Source organism: Crinia signifera, chromosome 2, assembly GCF_055691185.1.
Source record: "Crinia signifera chromosome 2, ASM5569118v1, whole genome shotgun sequence".
Taxonomy (NCBI): Eukaryota; Metazoa; Chordata; class Amphibia; order Anura; family Myobatrachidae; genus Crinia; species Crinia signifera.
This window is the reverse complement of record NC_139218.1, coordinates 226926856-226951189: the sequence shown is the minus strand read 5'-3', so window position 1 is coordinate 226951189 and position 24334 is coordinate 226926856. Positions and strand designations below refer to the sequence as shown.

Sequence of the window (24334 nt, the reverse complement as noted above, 5' to 3'; positions counted from 1 at the left end):
GTCACCAGACCCAATCACATCTACTGGCACTCTTATGCCTCTATACAGAACGTATCTGCTCTTCCCAATGTCACTACTCTACTATCAAACTCACCTCTCTTTAGATTTTCTGTGTCGCCCTCCAATATGCTTTTCATTTTACGCATGTCCACTCTACCACTGATCCTCCTCTTTCTTTACCGCTCTCCCCCTCACAGCCTTCTCAGAATCTCTCCTTTCCCATACCCATCTTATTTGCACTTCCCTCTCTGGCTCAAGGCCTCTCTCCTTGCGCCCCACAATCTCACATTCTCTTTTTGCTGCCAGGCTTGGTTCTGTTGTGGATTTAGCTGAATTTGGATGTGTCTGGCTAGCGACTGCATGGAGCTGATTTCATTTTGGCTCCTAATGACAGCTGTAAGTACCAGCATGTGAGCTACACCTAAGTGCTACTCCAACACCTGGACCCAACTGCCTGGCAGGATACTTTTAAACACATCATATATACTGAGAGCTACGATTCAGTAAGTATATAACACTATTGGATTATGCCATTATCCCTCCAACACATGAATATACTATAAAGCAATGCACATCTAATATGCTAAAGTCTACTTCAGGACAGTGAAAAACTCTACCATACTTCAGCTCTTTCCAATTATTTTCCTATTACAGATATCTGGGTTGAATCCATTCATGATATGATAACAACCTCTTTTTACATTCCAGGAATTCATTCATCACAGGCTACTTCTGCAACATAAGAATAAGTGGAAGGAACAGAGCACAGCATTGTATTCTGGAATAGTTCGGATGGAATGTAGAGTATAATACTACTGGACAGTTCCTCATGATAGAATACATTCACATACTGCAGTTTGCAAAAAATAATAATAGATAACAAATGAAAAAGAATGTTACAAAATATATATATATCAGTTTTTCACACTTTGTATTACCTTGGAAAACTGAGTCTTTGCAAAACTTAATGCATCAACCGTTAACGAGAGGAAAAGCTTTTTAAAAGATGAAGACAACAAGTATCCTTTGCATTTTGTTTTGTAGACCATTAATTGTCCTTCTTTTACTGTGAGACTCTGTAGATTCAGTGCTTTCTGTAGGTCCAGTTCTGTAACAGAGTCATTTTTATAACAAATATTAATCTGAGGCTTCATCCTCAATTTCTGTTAATATGATAATTATTTAGGGATTTAACCCCTTTTGCTACAAAGAGTCTCATGCAGTTTGTCTTATCACCCACTTAATGGTCTAAGGGGTGTTCCTGTTTGAAAGAAAAGAGCCTCTTCTTTCAACTGATGTGCCCCCTTAGTAGTCATTGACAATCAGTTAGAAAGTGACTTATATCAGAACACATGGAGGGGAAAATAGAGAAACATACAAGTGACCAGGGCCAGTTTAAGGCTTCTCAGCAACATAGGCAAACCTTTAACCTACTACAACCCCCCCCCCCCCCCAACCCACACTGCCACTAATCCTTACTTGCCAGGCACTGAAGTGAAAGTGTGGAAGGAGCATCTTAAGCCCCGTACACACAGTGCTATGTTAGCCATTATCGCCGGGGATATGGTCGCTGAGTGACCATATCCCAATGTGTACGGGGCATCTGTCACCGGGAGAATGCTCCCGCGACCAGCCCTAGGGTGGTTGCTGACCAGCGGCTGCCCCCGGCAATCAGCTGTTTCCCCCGGCAGTGTCTGCTCTTCATCAGTGACCATCTCTGGTCGCTGATGAAAAAGGTACACTGAGAAATATATTGCCCAATGTGTACAGAGCTTTAGAAGTTCCACAGCCACCACCTGCATAAATTACAACAACAATGTCTTCCTTATAGACATGCTTATTTCAGTAATTGGTAGGCTCATGGCACCTCCCAGATCCCGCTGTCTAAGCAGTTGTCTAAAGCTGCCTAAAGGTAGAGCCGGCCCTGATAGGGACTGTTAATGAACTATTCCGGCATTACGCAAAAACTACTGGATGAATTTGAATGGGGTTTTCACTATTGTATAGCTTAGCGACCTACAAAGAAACAGGCATGTATTATCTCAATGGGCCTCATTTTAGTTCACTCTTTCTGACAAAATCCTTCTTAGATGGACAAAACCATGTGCACTGCAGGGGGACAGATGTAAAATGTGCAGAGAGAATTAGATTTGGGTGAGTTATTTTGTTTCTGTGCAGGGTAAATACTGGCTGCTTTATTTTTACACTGCAATATAGATCTCACTTTGAAGTAAAACCCCACCCAAATCTAATTCTCTTTGCACAAGTTACATCTGCCTCACCTGCAGTGCACATGGTTTTGTCCATCTAAGAAGAAATTTGTCAGAAAGAGTGAACCAAAATAAGGCCCATTGTGACATTAGGGAGAGGAGCAGTAGGAAAAAACAGATACTGTACATGACCCTCAGCGTGTGTGGTGTGCTTTGTAAAATTTGCTCCGCTGAGCAATAACAGACATCCATGCGAGCAAAGCTGCAGGCAACCAATACTTATAGATATAAATTGTGATGAAAATAAATATTTTTAAGTACAATTTTTTGTGAATTTTTTTTTCTTTCATTTTCTTGAAGTTCCAATTATAAAATTGAATGTTTATGAGATGTTTCCTTTTAAGGTGTAACAATGAGCAAAAAGAATAATCTAGTATTTTTGGAAAATACAAAGTGTTCTACAAAAAATCAAGGAAAAAAAATGAAACAAGATAAAAACATTTTTTTTTAACATATTAATGCTGAAATGTGACAAGTGCAAATGTCCGAAAATGGCCTCAGCACAAGGATGGTTATTTTACCCAAGCTCTGTCTGAGGATACACAAGCCTCACTTGGGATACTCATAGGGCAGTATTCAATGCGGTCAGCGAGAGGGTCAAAGGGCGGGGATCGCCGTTTAACACCTGCACCGGCAGCTCACTCTATTCTACGTTCCGGGGGAATCTTCGCTGTCAGAGGACAGCAAGGATTTCCCCAAACAGTGAGGCTCGTGGCTAATGCAGGGAGCCTCGCTGTTTTAGCGGCCGCACACGCCGTTTTCCCCTCGCTACAAAAACAGCTCACAAAAATCATTGAATACACCCCATAATGGGCTTGAGGCACGGTTGAAAAAAATTGGGCATAAAAAACTATGTAAGTTCATTATAAAAAAGGGAACCATGGTGTTTGTGAATGTGTGTTTTGTTTGTGTGTGTAGATAGATTTATCGCTAGATATAGATAGCACTCTCATCCAGGGTACATGGACCAGAATCCTGAATTGGCTACACTGCATGACAAAAGCTGGTGTGTCAGGATCAGACTCACAAAATTCAGCCGTCTGCATGATACAGAATCAACATTCATGAGCATGTCCCATTTCACAGCCCAGCAGAACCAGGTGGGAGCCATCCTGTCCCCAAATGCAGATGTAAGCAGCACTACTGGGACAGATCCAATTAACTCTGCAGTAGCGAAAGTGCCACAGAGTTCCATTGGAAAATCAGCTGTCAGAATCCGATCCCACTTTGAACCACACAGATGCTGCTGTACATGCAGGTACAACTTCAGGGCTTGCTACTGGCCACCATCTACCCTATACTAGGTGTGCCTGGAAACGGCTTTTGCCCAATTCTTTGTTTGTGCCCAATTCATAGCCCTCACTGAGCTTTGCCTCCTCAGTCATAGGTGTAGATGTGATTGAAGTTGTCACACCTTGATAAAGCCAGGCTTCTGGCGAAACGCATTGGTGAATCAAGAGTACAATTCCCACCCTTCTAATCTTCCATCCCCCGAATGTCCCCTCTTCTCCCAATATCTCCATCAGCATTGGTGAAACCGAGATCACCTCCACCGACCAAACGCGCTGCCTCGGTGTCATCATTGACTCCTCCCTCTCTTTCACCCCCCACATTCGTGCTCTCTCACAGTCTTGCCGCTTTCACCTACACAACATCTCACGCATCAGACCATTCCTCTCCACTGACGCGACCAAAATTCTCATTCACTCTCTTGTCATCTCCCGCCTTGTCTACTGCAACATCCTTCTTTCTGGGCTACCTCTCACCCGCCTCGCACCTCTCCAATCCATTCTTAACGCTGCTGCTAGGCTCATCTTCCTCTCCCGCCGCTCTACCTCCGCCTCCCCCCTCTGTCTATCTCTTCACTGGCTCCCCATACCTTTCCGAGTTCTCTTTAAACTCCTCACCACCACCTACAAGGCTCTCTCCTCCTCCACAGCTCCCTACCTCTCTTCACTGATCTCTATCCACACTCCCTCCCGTCCTCTTCGCTCCATCGCTGACCGCCGACTGACCTCTCACCTAATCACCTCCTCCCACTCCCGTGTCCAAGACTTCTCTCGCGCTGCCCCCCTGCACTGGAACAACCTCCCGCCACCCATCAGGCTTTCTGATTCCCTTACCTCCTTCAAGCGCTCCCTCAAAACCCACTTTTTTCGACTAGCCTATCCCTCCTCCTAACCTCTTTTGATCCTCCCATCCTGCCTCCGTTCCTACTTATCCTATTGTATTTCGTTCGTCCACCCACCTATTTTTAGTATGTTAACTCTTATAAGTAGGGTCCTCCTTCCTCACGTACTCACCCTACCTCATTACCTCACCTGTGCTCCTGTCCTGTTCTTCCCTTCCTCTACTTCATCTTCAGTCTCCTCGACAATTTCCACACCTACTTCTGAACTGATGCTGATTTTAGTTCTACCAGCTATACCCCTATTTATACTGTATTTTTCAACACACCCTGTACGTTACCTTGTAATTAGTTTTTTTTGTTTGCTATGTACGGCGCAGCGGACACTTTGCGGCGCCTTATAAATAAACGTACTACTACTACTACTACCCAGTTCCCAACTTGGCCACTACCCCACTATTTGGATCTGGACCAGTCTCCAGATTCAGAGTCTTTCTATGACCAGCGGCCACCATTTGGTTTTTCCCATCCAGGGCTTATTTACGCCAGACCCCAGACAGAGGTGAAACACAAAATGGGAGAGTGCTTCTCCATAAAATACCTTCCGCGGGCCTTTCTGGACATATTGGATATAAACAACCAGTTGTTAATAAGGAGACATCATAGGAATGGACTCACTAATCAATGGACTCTACAAATATGGTACCGTATAACCTGGACTAAATTTAATTACTCCTCTATTTTACTGCCCCTTTTTAATATGGTACTGTATGTCATGTTTTTTAATAAATTCTCTTTACCCAATTGGCACTAACATTATAATTATTTCTTTGTTAATTGTATTGTTTAGCAGAGTGTACCCCCCCCCCCCCCCCAATTTGGTTTGAAAAATGACAGGTAGGACCTGATTGGCTGGTTGTTTATCACTCTCCACTTTATAATTTTTTTTTTTAAGCTTGGTACATCTGGCCCTAAGATATAAAAATCAGATTGCAGTGAAATAAACTCGGGGCCACTGTACCTTCCTTCTCTTCAATGTCTATAAGTTTGATAATGAATTCCTTCAGCTGCGACACTCCCTGTTGAATGGTTGGCTGTAGTGGAGCCATCCAGGATTCCTTAGCTCTGCTAGCTGGAGCATCCATGTTACCGACATTCTGTACAGCCTAAAATGAGAATATATCAAATGGTTGTGAATTATCAGGCTGACAATACAGTCAGGTATTATTAGCACAAGGCTTTTATCAAGTAGATTGCTGATGGAGATCTGTATAGACAGCAAGGGGACTTCTAGCACATTATGGGCGGGATGTATTAATATACATCGCCACCCCTCGCCACCCAGCCGCCGCGATGCTACCGCATATGTACTAACATATGCGGCTAGCATCAGGGTGCGGTGACGGAGACCCCCGCGATACCTGTAATGTGGTGTGTGGGGGTCTCCGTCACATCCCGGCGGCTGTCAGTGTCCCCGACGTCTCCTCCTCCCCCTGCAACCGGATGTCCTCCCGGCTGGGACACCTGCTGTGGGAGGAGGAGATCGACGGAGGACGGGAGGAAGGGTCGCTCGGACGGCGGGCAGCGATAGAAGCCCATAGGCTTCTATAGGGTATCGCCGCCCAGAGGTGGCGATACCCTGTCCGTCGGAGATGGGGCGGACAAGAAATGGTACATAGGAAAATGCGGTAAACCCCCCCGTTTTACCGCATTTTCCCTTTAGTACATCCCGCCCTATGGCCATTAACTTCTGCTGACATATAGTCAGGCAATACCTGTATAATATAGGCACCCAGGTCTGGCATATAATAACTTGTGCACATATTGGGCCAAATGTAATTGGGTGTGAGAATCAGAAAGTGAGAGATTTTGGGAGAGTTTTCCCCCATTTTTTTTTTTACAGCGGCAATCATTTACATGGCAAAATCAACCTGGTTATGCAATGTGAATGATTGCCGCTGTAAAAAAAAACTGAAAAAAAATGAAGGCTGTCAGATCCAATGTTTGTTAAAGAGAGATCTGAGCCTAAACATATATGTTTAAAATGTGTTTTTTGCTGCGTCGGTCTGTGTCTGCATATCATGTTCTTCCACAAGTCCTATCTAAGTCCTCAAGGACTGAAGAGTAAATTAACTAAAGCTACTAAAATAAAAAAAAATATGTATCAACCAATCAGATTATGTCTATCATTTATCTATTGCATCTCAGAAAATGATAGACAGAAACTGATTGGTTGCTATGGGTAACATCACTCCTTTTCTTTTTCAGAAGTAAATGTACCCTTAGCAAGTGGGAGTATAGTGAGAAATAAGGTTATCTGGTAGGGCAGCTGTAATGGGACAGTGGGCCCAATGAAATATATGTATGATATATTAAGCCCTATATATATAAGCTGAGCTACCTTAGCTAAGAGGAGCAGTGTCCGGCTTGTGCGGGCATCCGCATGCTTCTCCCTGAGATGGAAGAGCTTAGGTGACATGATGGCAGGCGAGAAAAACCGAAGACACAAGAAACTGGTCACCGCAATGAACTTCACATTCTGCAAAACAAGAAGCCCAGAACAAATACAGACTGGTTAACATTACATTCAGTATCACAGAATGCTCTGGGTGCAATACTGCTTTTAATTTCTCTCATTTCTATTGTATGTGTGCCAGACCGTTTTCTTCTCTCCACATGGGGTCTGATTCAGGCCTGGACGATGGGCTGTGAATTGCTGTCCTGCGGATTATCGTACAACCGTACATGCGCAACAGGGACGTGCAGTCAGGAGAGGCAGTGCTTGTCCTGTAATTTTGTTAAAGAATACAAATAATATACCTATGACACATATTCTGTGTCATAAGTATTTTATTTATATTATTTTAGTGTGCATCCCAAACAGCTGTAAGGGGATCAAGCGCTGGGGGGGCGGGGCTAAGCTGTGGACTAAAAAAGGCCATCGACGGGGGCTGCTCCATAGTCCTCCGTCCAGACTCCCCTGTGCCCATAGTCCCTTACTCCCAGCCTCCCTGCACCTCGACTCCCCAAGTCCCCTGCTCCAGACTCCCCTTTCCCCCTTCTCCTGTGTCCCGTGGGAGTGGGTATGTCTGCGGCAACGACGATGGTGGGGGGGATGCTATTGGCTGTGGGTCAGCAGCAGACAGTGCAGGGTTAGGGTGGCATTCGCGGTGAGTGGCAGTGCCTATCTGTACACTGCCACCACCACAAGGTACACTGTGCGCATGCGCAAATCTTCTGTACAAATGGATCTAGCAATGGCTAGCCTTCACTGTCTGTCTGTGGGGTCACCCTGCAGCCGTTTGGGGGCAGTAACGCAGCATTTTCTGAAACTGCCCCAGAAAATGCAGATGTTCCCTGGCCATTGGGAGGAGGGCAGCTGGCATCATCAGTCTTGACTAACTCAGCGCTTGCGAGCATGGGGGAATCCATTCAATGGGGAGTGATTATGAATGGATTTCCCTCTGTGTGTATGGCTGCAAACACATTCGCAGCTGAGCACATGGGCAGGATTTCACTCCTACAAGGTCTGAATTGGGCCCATGGTACAACAAGAAACAGTAAAAAATATAGAAGAACCCATGCTTTAATGGGGGAAATGTAATTGGGGGTAAGGTTTAGTGAGCCAAAAAAGTCACAGACCTTGTGCCCGGTATTAGATTACCACAGGCATGCATGCTCCCAATACCCACAGTATCCAACTTAAAAAAATTGTTGCAGGGTTTTCAGCTGTGAAAACCCTTACGGTACGTTAAAAAATATTCTTAACTCCCTCAGGTCTTCATGGATCGCAGTCAGTGGCGGAACTGCCGGAGGCAATGGAGTCACCTGCCGCCGGGCGTCTGCCCGGAGGGGGCACATCTCCATTGCCTCCTGCTCCACTGTACTCACAGCCCTGCATCCCTCCCTCTCGAAGTAGAGGAGCAGGAGGGACCCATCTTCTGCCGGCGGCGATTACCTCTGCTGCTGCAGCCTTAGGGTGGTCGGGGCAGCACACAGCAATCTGCAGTGCACTACTGGGTAAAAAAATCCCAGGAGGCACTGCAGTGGGGTCAGAGGAACATGTGCTGAGCTGTGATTGAAGGAGAGCCCAGCACATGCTCCTCTGTCTTTCTAGACATATTCAACAGCAGCAGGAAATGGATCCCCCCAGCCAGCCAGCACACAGCACCCAATGCAACTTTCAACAGCCACTACCCTGCAGGCACAGGAGGAAACTCCTCACTGTGAGCAGCTACAACCAGCCACAGCCAGGAGCACCTTCCCCATCACTTCCCCTGCTATGGCTCACACAGGTCAGTGACATTACACATGTAGTGGAGCTTATACAGAGCAGGGGAGGAGCAGGGAGTGGGCTACAGCCTGTCTCCTAACCCTAGCCTCCCCTCCTGCAGCCTTATCCTAACCTCTCCCCTCCTGCAGCCTTATCCTAACCTCTCCCCTCCTGCAGCCTTACACTAACCTCCCCCCCAACCCTAGCCTCCCCTCCTGCAGCCTTATCCTAACCTCTCCCCTCCTGCAGCCTTACCCTAACCTATCCCCTAACCTCTCCCCTCCTGCAGCCTTATCCTAACCTCTCCCCTGATGCAGCCTTACCCTAACCTATCCCCTAACCTCTCCCTTGATGCAGCCTTACCCTAACCTCTCCCCTAACCTCTCCCCTCCTGCAGCCTTATCCTAACCTCTCCACTGATGTAGCCCTACCCTAACCTATCCCCTAACCTCTCCCCTGCAGCCTTATCCTAACCTCTCCCCTCCTGCAGCCTTATCCTAACCTCTCCCCTAACCCTAGCCTCCCCTCCTACAGCCTTATCCTAACCTCTCCCCTCCTGCAGCCTTACTCTAACCTCTTCCCCAACCCTAGCCTCCCCTCCTGCAGCCTTATCCTAACCTCTCCCCTGATGCAGCCTTACCCTAACCTATCCCCTAACCCAGTGGTTCCCAAACTGTGCGCCTAGGCTCCCTGGGGTGCCTTGGAGCACTTTCAGGGGTGCCTCAGGTTGGTGGTCCAGAACCAATTCAAGTTATTTATGGCCAATGAAATGGGTAAAATCAGTGCTTGTGGCTTCCAATTAAGAATATGTGGGTAAACAGAAGTGAATCATGTATCTCACCACATAAGTGGACCTAAGGAAAACATTAAAATCACAACAAATTTAATATTTTTCCTGAAATTAGTAACCAACTTTTGGCCAAGGGTTGCCGTGAAAAATATTCTGATACTTTAGGGTTCCTTGATTCAAAAAGTTTGGGAACCACTGCCCTAACCTCTCCCCTGATGCAGCCTTACCCTAACCTCTCCCCTAACCTCTCCCCTCCTGCAGCCTTATCCTAACCTCTCCCCTGATGTAGCCTTACCCTAACCTATCCCCTAACCTCTCCCCTCCTGCAGCCTTACCCTAACCACTCTCCTAACCCTAGCCTCCCCTCCTGCAGCCTTATCCTAACCTCTCCCCTCCTGCACCCTTACCCTAACCTATCCCCTCCTGCAGCCTTATCCTAACCTCTCCCCTGATGCAGCCTTACCCTAACCTATCCCCTAACCCTAGCCTCCCCTACTGCAGCCTTACCCTAACCTCTCCCCTAACCCTAGCCTCCCCTCCAGCAGCCTTACCCTAACCTATCCTCTAACCTCTCCCCTCCTGCAGCCTTACCCTAACCTCTCCCCTCCAGCAGCCTTACCCTAGCCTATCCCCTAACCTCTACTCTCACAGCCATACTTTGTGGTACTTGCGGCACTGGCATCATCAATTCACATATCTATCTATCTACCTATCGGACGGGGGGCACCAACATTTATCTTGCCTCCGGGCAACTGGGACAAACTTATGCCACTGATCGCAGTGGTCTCCCCTCCAGATCTGTATTGGTCAGGGGGCTGCTGGGAGTATCAGAGACTGCTGGGAGATGTAGTTCTCCCAGTAGCTCCCTTCGCAGGTAGGGGGTCACACACAGATCACAAAAATGCGCCAGGGAGTCACGCACTCACAGATACTTACACACACCAAGAAAAAAAGGGGGGTGTGGATCCGCACAGACTAGAACATAATTATTATATATTCATATGAAAAACATTGAGAAAACCAATATACTGGACTGCTCATATAGAATTAAGGTAGTCTTGGATTGGTGGTGCGCCCAACACATTCAGTATTTGTAACTGAGTGAAGGGGGTGTTTGCAAGAAGCAAACCAAAAGACAAATGTGCCTTTTTGGGCGCACTCTTTATACAAATTCGATATGGTTACTGCATTAAAACATAACTTTTAATAGGCTTCTTACACTAAAATATTGAGAGCATCCGTCAATTTTTGATCAGTCATTTAATATATATTCAATTGACTGTCACTCAAAAAATCACATATAACATGTTATATGTGATTTTTTGAGTGACAGTCAATTGAATATATATTAAATGACTGATCAAAAATTGACGGATGCTCTCAATATTTTAATGTAAGAAGTCTATTAAAAGTTATGTTTTAATGCAGTAACCATATCGAATTTGTATAAAGAGTGCGCCCAAAAAGGCACATTTGTCTTTTGGTTTGCTTCTTGCAAACACCCCCCTTCACTCACTTACACACACCAACAGACACTCAGACATCAGACACATTACTGCAGTCCAAGTCCCAATGCTGGAATAGGATATTCATACCGCTTTAGAAGGAGACTAATTACAAACTAATTAAGGTAATTGGTAACTTCCAATTGCTTAATTAGTCCTGTAATTGAATAGCCCACAATCAATTGTATTCCCCGCTTACTGACATGGAATGATATTCAATAGGAACATTTGAGCTCATTCTATTGAGATTTGCTTTTTGCAGACAATACTGGATGCAGAAAGTATTATTGATACATACCATGTGTTTATTTTCAGGGAAGCGCTCTTCCACCCGCCTATAGAGTTGCCGGAAAGTAGCCCGTATTGCCACTGGGCATATCTTCACTGACCTGGCTATTGCTATAAGGAGGTCGGTCAGGTACAACTGGAGATGCTGAGCACTCTGAAGAATTATTTCACTTTCAGTCTGGATCCGATGTAATCCGGAGCACCTGAGAACATTCGTGCACTATGTATTATTCTTCTTACGCATGTACAATACATAACGTTTGTCTGTCAATTTGTAGGCTTTGTATATATTAGCAAAATCCCAGCTTGCAATTTGTTTGAGATACACTATATTTAGTTCATAGCATTCCAAACAGGCAGCTAAGAAAGCCTGAACCAGCAGCTGGCAGCAGCATCAAAATGGCTGCTGGAGGAGGGATGCTGCGCAGGACCAGCTGAAGCAGATTCTCCCATGGGCATTTGCTTTGCAGAGACAGTCTCCCTTCATGCCACGCTCATTGCCGCCCACCTCCCCCACCCGACATTCACAAAAATTTTGGAAGCTGCAGGGGCGGACATATGGAAATGCAACAGGGCACGTCTGATATAATTAGACGCCTCCTGTCTGAATGTGTGATCCTCTGCTGTGTCCAAGAAAGCAGCATCGGATCTCTCTGTAACACCATTGGCCATCTGTGTAGCCCTGCGGTTGCGCAGACTGGTCGTCACAGCTCTGTTGCTGAGTCCAAGAAATCTCCATAGGAAAATGGAGACCCTGGTCTTGGCATTCCCACAAAATGGAGGAGACAGGTTGGGAAATGAAAACCTCCTCATCCCCAAATGGCTTCAGACTGTCAATCACCTGATGTCTGCAGCCTTAATGCATCTGAGAGGCAGAACCTGTACTGCATATGTGCAGTACAAGTCATGCTTATTCGCAACCCTTCCCATTTCCCTTATCTTGATGGGACCTGAACAAGGCCCTAATAGCAAAAACATTTGATCCCTTTTCAGTTACAAACATTTTGCTTGATGGGGGTCCAATATTTAACTTCTAGGTGGAGATACTTAATTGCAGTAAATAGATGACATTCCTTTTTATCTCATCTAGACCAATTTAGTCATTACATGCAAACATATATAAAAATAATGTTACAGTTGTAAGGCAGGACTGTCATCAGATAAATCAATGTTCTGCCACTGAAAATACAACACAGAACATACATTCATTCGGATGTGAAGCTCAAAAGCAATAATTTGAGGTACGTGCTCCTTTCCTCACTCTAATATACTGGAAGTGTATTTAAGTTTTTGATATGAGTCCAAAAATTTCATGTCATGTGCTTCCGTTTTTATTGTGCGTGTTTGAAAAACAGAAACACAGGAAAGTCACATATCTGACCTCTGGTCAAGCTTAACACATTAGTGACCATTACATCACTCCATGTACTTAATCCTCTCTGTTTGTGGTTCTGCAGTAGGTTGAAATCTTGCCAAGTGCCTAACTATTTTCATATACAATCTTCTCTGCGTGCAACTTTTTCCCATAAAATGCCTGTTATTTGCAAAACAGGTCGAATAGTATGCACTCAAGCAGCTTCTGCCTATTAAAATGACATGGTACATTCTGTAAGTGACTGCAGCTGTATCTGCATATTAAATGCTACTCTATAATGTTTTACTGGAACAGAAGACATTGCACATAAAGGGGGAAATTTACCAATATGAAAAACCTAGTTTTTCGTATTGGTATTTTCCCTACGGTTGCATACGACTGTTTAAGTCGTATGCAAACTCGTGTTCCGGAGGGTCAGTTACAAAGCAGTCAGATACGACTGCTTTGTAACCCTCCGATGGTGTAACCATCCATATTAGCGGCCGTATATACGGCTGCTAATACGAATTATTTCTAGCAGTCTGCACGGATCAGTCAGATCCGTGCAGGCTGCAAGGTGTAAAAAAAAATAGAAAAATAAATAAATTAAAAAAAAAAACGGCGTGGGGTCCCCCCCACAGCCATAACCAGCACCAGGCTGAAGGAGCCGGGGCCGGTAATTAAAAATCAGGGAACCCGACAAATAGGGGCTCCCCGATTTTTAACAACCAGCCCCAGGCTCCAGGTCCGGGGCTGGTTCCCAAAATACGGGGGACAAAATGACTAGGGGTCCCCCGTATTTCAAGAACCAGTCCCAGGCACAACCAGCCAGCAGGGTAATGCCACAGCCGGGGGGAGACTTTTTATGCAAGTCCCCCCGGCCAAAGCATTCATCCCTGTGACCGGTCAGCCTGGCCAGGGGCCCTGGGGGAGTGGGGACCCCCCCAATGAAGGGGTCCCCCCCTCCAGGACTTACCTGACCAGGCTGAAGCCTGGTACTGTCCCCGATGCCCCTGGGCGGTGGGCATCGGGCTGATTATCGTGTAAAAAAAAAGATGAACCTATTGTTTTTTACTGTGGCACTACAAGTGCCAGCAAGCCTCCCCAGCAAGCTGGGACTTGGAGAACCACAAGTCCCAGCCTGCTGGGCATTAAAGGGCCCGCTGGCACTTGTAGTTCCACAGTTAAAAAAATAGTGCACAAAACACACTGACACACTTTTAAAATAAAACTTTATTACATACAAAGCCCACACATACTAATAATTACCTATCTTCTTTCCGTAGGTATCCCTGGTCCTGTGTCGTCGTCTTCTGGTCCTGTGTCGTCTTCTTCCTCCATGTCGACCGTCGCTGTCGCCATCCGGATCCGACGAAATCCATTTGGGAAGCTGTGGAAGGAAACCATACTCACCTGTCCCAGCGCGACGTAGTCCAGGTAAGTGTCTTGGCAAAAAAACAAACCGAACACCCCGAAACCAGCCGGACACGGAGACGCACGGTGTTTGTTTACATCGTGCGGCTCCGCCTCCCGAATGCCGCTATTGGCCGCCTAGCGGCCAATCAGGAGCCGCTAGGCCGCAAGGCGGCCAATAGCGGCATTCGGGAGGCGGAGCCGCACGATGTACACAAACACCGTGCGGCTCCCTGCTGTCCGGCTGGATTCGGGGTGTTCGGTTTGTTTTTTTGCCAAGACACTTACCTGGACTACGTCGCGCTGGGACAGGTGAGTATGGTTTCCTTCCACAGCTTCCCAAATGGATTTCGTCGGATCCGGACGGTGACAGCGACGGTCGACATGGAGGAAGAAGACGAAACAGGACCAGAAGATGACGACACAGGACCAGGGATACCTACGGATTAGTATGTGTGAGCTTTGTATATAATAAAGTTTTATTTTAAAAGTGTGTCAGTGTGTCAGTGTGTTTTGTGCACTATTTTTTTAACTGTGGAACTACAAGTGCCAGCGGGCCCTTTAATGCCCAGCAGGCTGGGACTTGTGGTTCTCCAAGTCCCAGCTTGCTGGCACTTGTAGTGCCACAGTAAAAAAACAATAGTTTCATCTTTTTTTTTACACGATAATCAGCCCGATGCCCACCGCCCAGGGGCATCGGGGACAGTACCAGGCTTCAGCCTGGTCAGGTAAGTCCTGGAGGGGGGGGACCCCTTCATTGGGGGGGTCCCCACTCCCCCAGGGCCCCTGGCCAGGCTGACCGGTCACAGGGATGAATGCTTTGGCCGGGGGGACTTGCATAAAAAGTCTCCCCCCGGCTGTGGCATTACCCTGCTGGCTGGTTGTGCCTGGGACTGGTTCTTGAAATACGGGGGACCCCTAGTCAATTTGTCCCCCGTATTTTGGGAACCAGCCTCGGACCTGGAGCCTGGGGCTGGTTGTTAAAAATCGGGGAGCCCCTATTTGTCGGGTTCCCTGATTTTTAATTACCGGCCCCGGTTACTTCAGCCTGGTGCTGGTTTCGGCTGTGGGGGGGGACCCCACGCCGTTTTTTTTTTAAATTTATTTATTTTTCTATTTTTTTTCACTGAAGCCTGCACGGATCTGACTGATCCGTGCAGGCTAAAACGCAAATAGAACAGGAAAATGGTGTTCTATTTTCCTGTCGTATTTGCGTGGGTGTTTCACACCACTTAGCAGCCGTATTGTCAGTACGGCTGCTTAGTAAATCAGGAATGGTGATTTCTGTCGTATCCTATCGATGGTGTAGGACATTCGTATTTGTAAATACAAATACGAATGTTCCATCTTTAGGACTACGAATTGTTGTATTTTTGGGATTGTAAATCCCAAAAATACAAATTCGTAAAAAAAAGGTGTATTTCTGCCTACGAATACACCTTTTTTCTACGAATCCATTTTGGTAAATGTCCCCCAAAGATGCTTGGTGCTACTGATTCAAGCTATGGCATGGAGAGACTAGAAGGCTTCTGGCAAGGGTTTCAATTCAAAACAATCCACACCAGGGCCCCAATCACGAAAATGTATAAAGAAAATACATTGGTTTGTTTGTGTGTCTGTCTGTCTGTCTGGGTAACCAATCGTATCTGGTCTGGTGGAGTCTAGGCGGTCATGCAGTGATTTCATAATGGTAACAATTACCTATATCAGAACTTTGCTGCTGCCCTTGCCCTGTCTCATACTCCTCCAGTAACCTGGAAACACACCAGCAGTAGTCGATATTACCAGAAAAGCTACTCACAATAAGGTTAGTGACTCATACCTCCCAACTTTGTGGAGCCTGAAATCGGAACTCCCTATCTGCTCCTACCTCCAAACTCTGTCTTCACAACTACCTCTCTCCATATCCAGCAAGTTTGAAACAGATAATTTTGCTTTCACTTTCTGTTAATGAGTAATATGGTCCGTCGAGTGGCCTCTAGTGGTTACTGGCGGTACTTCACCTCCACAGTCTTTATGAAATGTAGCCAATAGGCTACAGCGGCTAGCACCAGTGGCGTAACAATAGCCCCGCAGACCCCGCCGTCGCGGGGAGGCTCTGAGTAAATGTGGGCACCGGGGGTCTGCGGATGCGCTGCACTGTTGCCGGGACCAGCCTGCCTTACCCCTCTGCTTGCTGCCACCGCCCGTACCCGCATATCTACTTGTCTGCGGTCTCGGCTCCTGTTAATGAAAAATAGCCCACAAAAAATGTCCACCCTCTTACAGCAGACACTTTTTGAGGAGGCTAGAGGAGGCTGCGTCCTCCTCTAGCCTCCTCAAAAACGGATTGCTGTTAGGAGAAGCCATTTTGTGATGGTCATTATCATTTGCAGGAGCACCGGGACTGCAGACAAGTAGATCTGCGGGTCCTAGCCACAGACCCGGCGGCGTAAGGCAGTGCTCCAGAAATGGAGGGATATCTGTTGTGGCCCCTCCATAGTACATTGTCATGATACTTAGTATTTGTGGGTATCCCCCAAAGGTGTGTTTTCAGGGGAGGGGGGAATATGGAATGATAAACAGACCAATATGTGACTACGTGTTCCTACACATACAAATAATTTGTAATAGTATTAGAAATGACATTACCCAGCTTCTTTAATCTCAACTTTACCAGGATCCAGTTCAATATACTTTTTTTCTTCAAAGATACGATTTATTGTTGGTCCGACAACGCTATGTAGATATTGTGTTCCAGCCACCTAAATAACAAACATCCTTTGGTTTAAATTAAGATAAAAGGCAGACAGCGGGGTTAATTCGGCAGCAATTGTGGAAATCGCTATTTGCCATTTTCCGCACTTCTGCGGATGTTAGTGTATGCATTTACTGATTCAGGCCCAATATGTAACTTAAATAAACTAATTCCTGATTTTTATTATGCTAAGTGGGAGACATAATTTCATATATACTGGCTCATAACTTTGTACTTCAAATCGGGACCTGCAGCCAAAAAGGGGCAGAGCCATGGGAGGGAGGGCATGGCCTTGGGTGGAGGGGAGGGGTCTAGTGCCTGCGACCACTTGTTGTAATTTTAGGGGTATGCCCAGTGCTATCTGTGCAGCCCCCAGCTCCCCTCCCTGCATTGCTATCTCCATGCAGTATGTTTACTGACAAATTTTCCGAGCAACAAAACAAAGGACAGGATATATGTCACTTTCAGCTTTTATCACACAATAAATCAGAGCATTTCCTAATTAGTTTGATGTTACGTGAAACAGGATTGCCTGGCCAGACTGATTCAGACTTCACATTTCTTTATCAAAACAGTGCTTTACTGCCAAACATAACTGTGTTCTGGAAACATCCCAAACACATGACAAAGTTTTTCAGTAACAAAACTGCCTTATATCCGTACTTACAGGCTTCTATATTGATAAACATACTGTAAATGTAATAAGGTTATATACTTATTGGGTTAGTAAAAAAGAAACAGATGCCATATAATGTAATAATTGTGGAAGTCTAGGTACACACACGCCATTTTGTGATAGTATGGCCGCCATTTTGGTTCGCAGAGTTGCGCAAATAAAGTTTCCATACCCGAGTATGCGTGACAATGTGGACCGGAAGAGTAGACATACTATCACATATAAATTCATAATAACACACTTACACGAAATGAAATATAGTTAAAAGGTTTAGAACGCCACACATAGCTTAGTTAGCCCTGCACACAAGAAAACAGGAATGTCCTGTCTGTATGGGTGCACCTATATCATTTAAAATTTGTACTTTTATTAGATATGTTTTAAAAATACTGCGAAATGTTAAAAAATAGGGAGAAATAGACAAACAACACTCAAAGTAGGAAATCACAAGTAATAAAATAAGGTGGCAGGCAGGCTGCTCTCACTAAATTCACTTCTATAATGAGGATGGATTAACATGTGTAAGTATATGGTGTTTGGTGTGTTTTCACATATAGTGTTTTCACCGTAAAGTATCCACACAAGAGGTATGATCCCTGTTCCTGTTGGATATACAGGGAACAGGTACTGAGACAATCACCCTGTTACCCAGAAATCAGCTGGGAAAATATTGGGTGTGAGGTACAAAATATATATGTTGTCATAGAATCCTTGGCGGGCCCGCACAAGGAGATTCCTGTTATAGATCTCAAGGACTCGGCTATAGATAGATGTTAATCTGCTCTGTTCTCAGGATCTATCAGGCTAATGCGGAGTGGTGTTCACCGCAGAGCTCTGAGATCACTGATATCAGGCAGGACACGTCTTTTAGCCGGTCTGCTCAGTGTTACAAATTCATTAGGCTGCCCGTATGTTAATGGTGCCTGAAATCAGAGCTCAATGGCTGAGCACTTTAACAAAAGCGGGTTCTAGCCAGTACTGGTACCTCTTATATGACACTACCCTTATAAGGGCTGTGAGATATAGTGGATAGTATACACAGGTAATCAAAATAACATCCTAACAATGAAAAATAATAAAGAGTGAGGAGAGCTGGCTCTGCCTGCACACCGCTAGCCGGCACGCGCTTCGCAGAACAGCTTTTTCAAGGCCTTGAAAAAGCTGTTCTGCGAAGCGCGTGCCGGCTAGCGGTGTGCAGGCAGAGCCAGCTCTCCTCACTCTTTATTATTTTTCATTGTTAGGATGTTATTTTGATTACCTGTGTATACTATCCACTATATCTCACAGCCCTTATAAGGGTAGTGTCATATAAGAGGTACCAGTACTGGCTAGAACCCGCTTTTGTTAAAGTGCTCAGCCATTGAGCTCTGATTTCAGGCACCATTAACATACGGGCAGCCTAATGAATTTGTAACACTGAGCAGACCGGCTAAAAGACGTGTCCTGCCTGATATCAGTGATCTCAGAGCTCTGCGGTGAACACCACTCCGCATTAGCCTGATAGATCCTGAGAACAGAGCAGATTAACATCTATCTATAGCCGAGTCCTTGAGATCTATAACAGGAATCTCCTTGTGCGGGCCCGCCAAGGATTCTATGACAACATATATATTTTGTACCTCACACCCAATATTTTCCCAGCTGATTTCTGGGTAACAGGGTGATTGTCTCAGTACCTGTTCCCTGTATATCCAACAGGAACAGGGATCATACCTCTTGTGTGGATACTTTACGGTGAAAACACTATATGTGAAAACACACCAAACACCATATACTTACACATGTTAATCCATCCTCATTATAGAAGTGAATTTAGTGAGAGCAGCCTGCCTGCCACCTTATTTTATTACTTGTGATTTCCTACTTTGAGTGTTGTTTGTCTATTTCTCCCTATTTTTTAACATTTCGCAGTATTTTTAAAACATATCTAATAAAAGTACAAATTTTAAATGATATAGGTGCACCCATACAGACAGGACATTCCTGTTTTCTTCTCGTTCTTTGATACTTCTTACTGTCCTGGGGTAGCACACCTCCTCTTCAGCCATTATTATATTAAACTGAATTTTGTATAGCATCATAGGGGGTCATCCATAACATCATATATATAGTCTTGTGCGACTAATCCCTCTCCTTTTGTTCTATTAGCCCTGCACACACCTGTCTATATCGTGTTTAGTACCGTTCCGTTCAGCTCATTATGCGAAGTATTCCGGTCATTGCGAATATTTCGCAATGTACACTGTCCGATAGTTATGGACATAATCCATATCCCAGAGACAGTTTCTGTTGTAAGTAGTTAACAAAGGAAACTAGATAAAACCGGTTCTTATCCTTGCTGACGCCGAAACCACCGAACAAAGGACTCTTAAAGTTCACTCCCCTGCACCTGGTCAGACCAGGTACAGCGTCTAACCTCCAATCACAGTGGACCGGACATATGATCTCTGACCAATGAGAATGGCCTTTGACCTCACCTTTCTGACCCTATAAGATAGGCGACCCGGAGCAGGCTCGGTCACTTCGGCACAACTAACTTCCCTGGACCTCCCTACCGGACTATCGCTCATTCCTGAACGATAGTGAGCTCTGACCGGACGGCGCTTCGCATACTAGAGTGAGACGGGTAACGGTTGCATTTCACGGTATTTATCCTTGTAGTATTGTTGGCTGATTGTGTTTTGTATTATTGCATTCTTTCCCCTTAGCAGAGTTTGTTAGTTATTCATTGTTAGTATATTGTATCACTTGTTATACCTGTTTATTCTTATTTCTGTAACCCCCTTTTGTCCATTAGGGACTTTAATACAACCTTTTATATGGAGTTCTAACCTCCTTACTTCTATTAAGTGGTCGTGTCTGGTTATTCGCATAATAGCGATAAGGTACATTGCGGACTCTGTCCTTTAAAGTATATTCGCAGAATTAGAGACAAAGTCCTGCGAAGGGATCTCTTATCAAGGTATTGGTTCTTAAGTGTATAACATACAATTAAAAGGTACGCTACGCTGCGCTACGTTTTGTTCGCACGTAGCTAGGTATAAAGGGTAAGCAGGTTACGGACACATTACGTAATCTGCGCTTTTCACATATTGTATCTCTGGTAATAATCAAATCGTCATTAACAATTGAGGGCTCGTCCGTCCGCTCCACAGTCCAGAACTCAGTACCAGGCGTGCGGATCGACCTATACCAGCAAAAGGGTGGAAGTATTTATTTGTTTCCATTGCTGGATAGGCCGAGTCCACGGCGGTGCGGGGTTCGGGAAGTGCTAGCGCTGAACCCGGAGTACAATAGGTGAAAGCCACCACGTGTTTTAAAGCATACCATACCTAAGTGTTTAGTAAACTGTACTTCTGCCTGCCACAAGTAGTTTAACGGGGTATAGTGTCTTGGGCTGCTTGTTTATTATAGTATATGTACCACGTGCGATAAGGTTCGCACACGTAGAATCTGTGTTTATTATAGTACATAGAGGATCCCCTCTGTGCAAAACTATAATTATTCATTGTTAGTTACCGCAAAAACAGGGACTACGCCACGTGGCGACAAGTCCTGGGCCTTTTGCAGTAACGTAAAGCGTCTATTGTGTATCACGCAAGGTGCGCGCGCACGTGCCCACATCGGGAAAGTTTCGCATCTTTGTACGTGGTTTACGGATTAAGTACGGGATTTATTTCGCATCTTGATACGTAACTCTCGGACAGAGTTAAGGGATTTATTCCACATTTAGGCGCAATTACTGCGTATAGCGAAACCCGAGCGCAACCTTGCAAATACACTATAGAACACGTGGGTGGCCGATTCATCGGCGGCCTGTGAACAACGCACGTACACACGTGGCTGTTCATTGGTACTGCACACGCAGCACACATAGGAACTAAAAGGTGAACAGTATTAAACCACTAGCTTTATTTAAGCAGTATAGTAATATACTGCAAATGAGGCGGTGATTAATAAAAGAAAATAAGTTTTTTTCTTTTTGTTCATTTTTTTCATAAGCAAGCAACTCAAGCATTATTTTAATAGATTCCTATAGCTTATTATAAGGGATTTATACCTGCATAAGAATCTAGTGAAAAGCTACCGGCCTGGGAAAATTTTCTGTACAGAAATATTTCAAAAATAAGCATAAGACCAAGGTGTAACTAGCGCCCAGTGTGAAACATAACTGAGGAGGACGGGTGTGTGACGACACGACTCAGCGCAGTGTAGTCCAGTGTAGGACAGTCCAGTTAGGACCGGGTTCACGTGACGACGTGCCCATAGGAACTGCCCCTTCAGTGGAATTAATTCCGCTAGGAGGGTACAAGAAGATATATCGGAACGCACTTGTTTCCGATTAGCTACTTTAGAAATCCGATTTTTGGGGGTATAGGAAAGCAAGTTTGTTATACCCTGGAAAAATTGTGCCGCATCAAGCAAGTTGGCTAGAAGTTCGCTGCTAGTTGAAAGACTTGGTGATTGAGTAACATTACCTCGCATTGTGGGCTCTTCGCTTGATTGCGTTGAAGTGTCGCTGTGTGGAGAAGTGAGTGGTTGGGGAGCTCTCAGATAAGTAATAACCCACCGATTATCTATTAAGCTGTGAACGTTTATTCCTGTAACTATGGGTAATAACGGGTCACGCTGTGATAACGTGCAGGATAGGGAGGAAGCAAGCCGGCCAAGAGGATCGGCTGCTTTTATTATGTGCAGGAAGCACGGTGAACTCGCAGTTGTTTACCAAAATAAATGGAGAAAAATGACACAAGGCAGCAAGCTAGAATTTCCCAGTGTTGGTAGCTTCGATCCAGAAATCTTATCGGCAGTAAAAGATGAAATATGCCTACTCTCCAGTCGTAAGGAGAGAGTGAAGCATATAAATATTCTTAAATTGTGGCAGAAGGAAGGACAGGAACAATGGGGAACCAGAGGTCTGGCAATACCTGATGCAATCAGCCACAATAAAAATGCAAATGCAACCGCTGCCACACTAGAATCAGCTCCCCCACCCCCATATGTGCCGAAGGGGTTAATGTCTCATAAGAAAGACCTAAGTAATCATGTACCTGTTACTAACTTGTATCCTGTTTTATCCCCTTACAAGGAAACCCGAGAGGAAAACGAGCAGCTGTTGGCACTGGCCGTCTCTCATGCAATTAATATGATTGAGGGAAAAGCTCAACCCGCTGTTGAGGCCCCAGCACAGGAGGAGGAGACGGCTGATGCCAACAGCATAGTATTGGACTCAGGTAATGATGCACCACACAGCACAGACACAAATGACTCCCAAGCAGGTCCCAGTAATGCGGATGTGGTACAAACATACCCTGTACGCACACTGGAGGTTCCCTATGGTAAGGCAGACAGAGAGGGTGTGATACCTACCAGAAAGATGACCATGCTAAACCCATGGACACGGTTAGAGCTGCGGTCCATCATTACAGATTTCCCTGATCCTAGGAAAAATCTGGCTCTGTGCCGGAAATTTGTAAGGGATCTGGGAAACTCTGATGAGCCCACCAACAAGGATTGGAGAATCATGTTGAGGGCCTGTCTCCCCACTCACATTGACATCCCGAAATTCATTCAGGATAGTGGATTGAAAGTGGACAAGGAGATAAATGATGAGATCAACCAGGAAAATATACGCCTGATTAACTTACAGTTAGGAGTGTATTTTCCTGCAGCAGTGGAATATAGCAAGATATTCACTATCAAACAACAAGATGGTGAAGTAGCTAGCGAATATTTCAACCGGGGTTTGATGGCGGTATCAAAGTACACTGGTGTCTCCGAGCCTAAGGACGACCCCCACCTGAGGGAGCTGATTGTCTCTGTGCTGGTGGAAGGGCTCAGCGAAAACCTGAGAACCAGAGTCCAAACTTCTTTCCCAAATTGGCGTGGAATGACAGTGGATGCCCTACGGGAATCTGCTGTGGACCACGACCGCAACATTAAAAAGCGCAAGGAACTGCAAACTGAAAAACTGATGATGGTTAGCATCCAAGCCCTTACTAATGCCCCAAACAAAGTTGCATACCAACAACGAAACACCAGGGACACAGGCAGAAAGCCCATTATTTGCTACAACTGCAATAAGGAGGGACATATGGCAGCACAATGTAGGTCAGGAAACCCAAGGAGTTACCAAACACATAGGCGAGAATGGGAATCTCACAAAGGTGAGACACGGAGATACCCAGCCCCTAGACAATGGGAGGAGACAGACAGGTCACGCAACATGCCTCCTCCCCATCTGATGGCTGACACTGTGCTAAGGGCAACCCAGGTCAGACCATAGGAAACAGGTCATACCTGTATCCTACAGCCAGTTAGACTAACACAACACCTTGGAGAGGAACCTCAGGTGAAGGTTGATATAGCTGGAGTAAGACAAACCTTTTTGGTTGATACAGGGGCGGCCAGATCTGTTCTCAACACTCCTCTTCACTTGGGTTTCACTAACCAATCAGTAGCGGCAATTGGGGTAACAGGAAAAATACAACATTACCCACTGACGAAACCAGCGGAGGTTACAATCGGGCCTCTGCATACCAAACACTCTTTTCTGTTGGCTGCAGCGGCCCCGACTAACCTCCTGGGTAGAGATTTACTTTGCAAAATGGGATGTGTCATCTATTGCACCCCCGATGGGGTATTTCTGGACACTCCTAGAAATCTTACACAAGAAGTGCAAGATATGCTGGATAGTCCTCAGAGGCTAATGTTGTGTTCCACTGTTGTAGAATCAAATCCATCTAGGGTAGCTGAAATTACAGCACAAATACCGAGTTCCCTTTGGACTAAAGATGGACAGGATGCTGGGCTGATGGCAAATGTAGCTCCAGTAGAAATCCGCTTAAAAGAAGGCAGGATAGCCCCAAAAATACCGCAATACCCTTTAAAACCTGAAGT

General features: G+C 45.5%; 1 protein-coding gene across 2 annotated transcripts in view; it reads right to left on the bottom strand.

Moving 5' to 3' along the window:
- Positions 1-24334, bottom strand: part of LOC146060574 (ras GTPase-activating protein 4-like) — a 141822-nt gene that overhangs the window by 12098 nt on the left and 105390 nt on the right. For both annotated transcript variants that reach the window (XM_083173938.1, XM_083173939.1), the window contains exons 12-16: positions 16653-16765; positions 11265-11457; positions 6800-6937; positions 5420-5564; positions 939-1108 (exon numbers count right to left, since the gene is read on the bottom strand). In XM_083173938.1, the coding sequence (XP_083030064.1) occupies positions 939-1108; positions 5420-5564; positions 6800-6937; positions 11265-11457; positions 16653-16765 (759 nt within the window). The remainder of the gene's footprint in view (positions 1-938; positions 1109-5419; positions 5565-6799; positions 6938-11264; positions 11458-16652; positions 16766-24334) is intronic.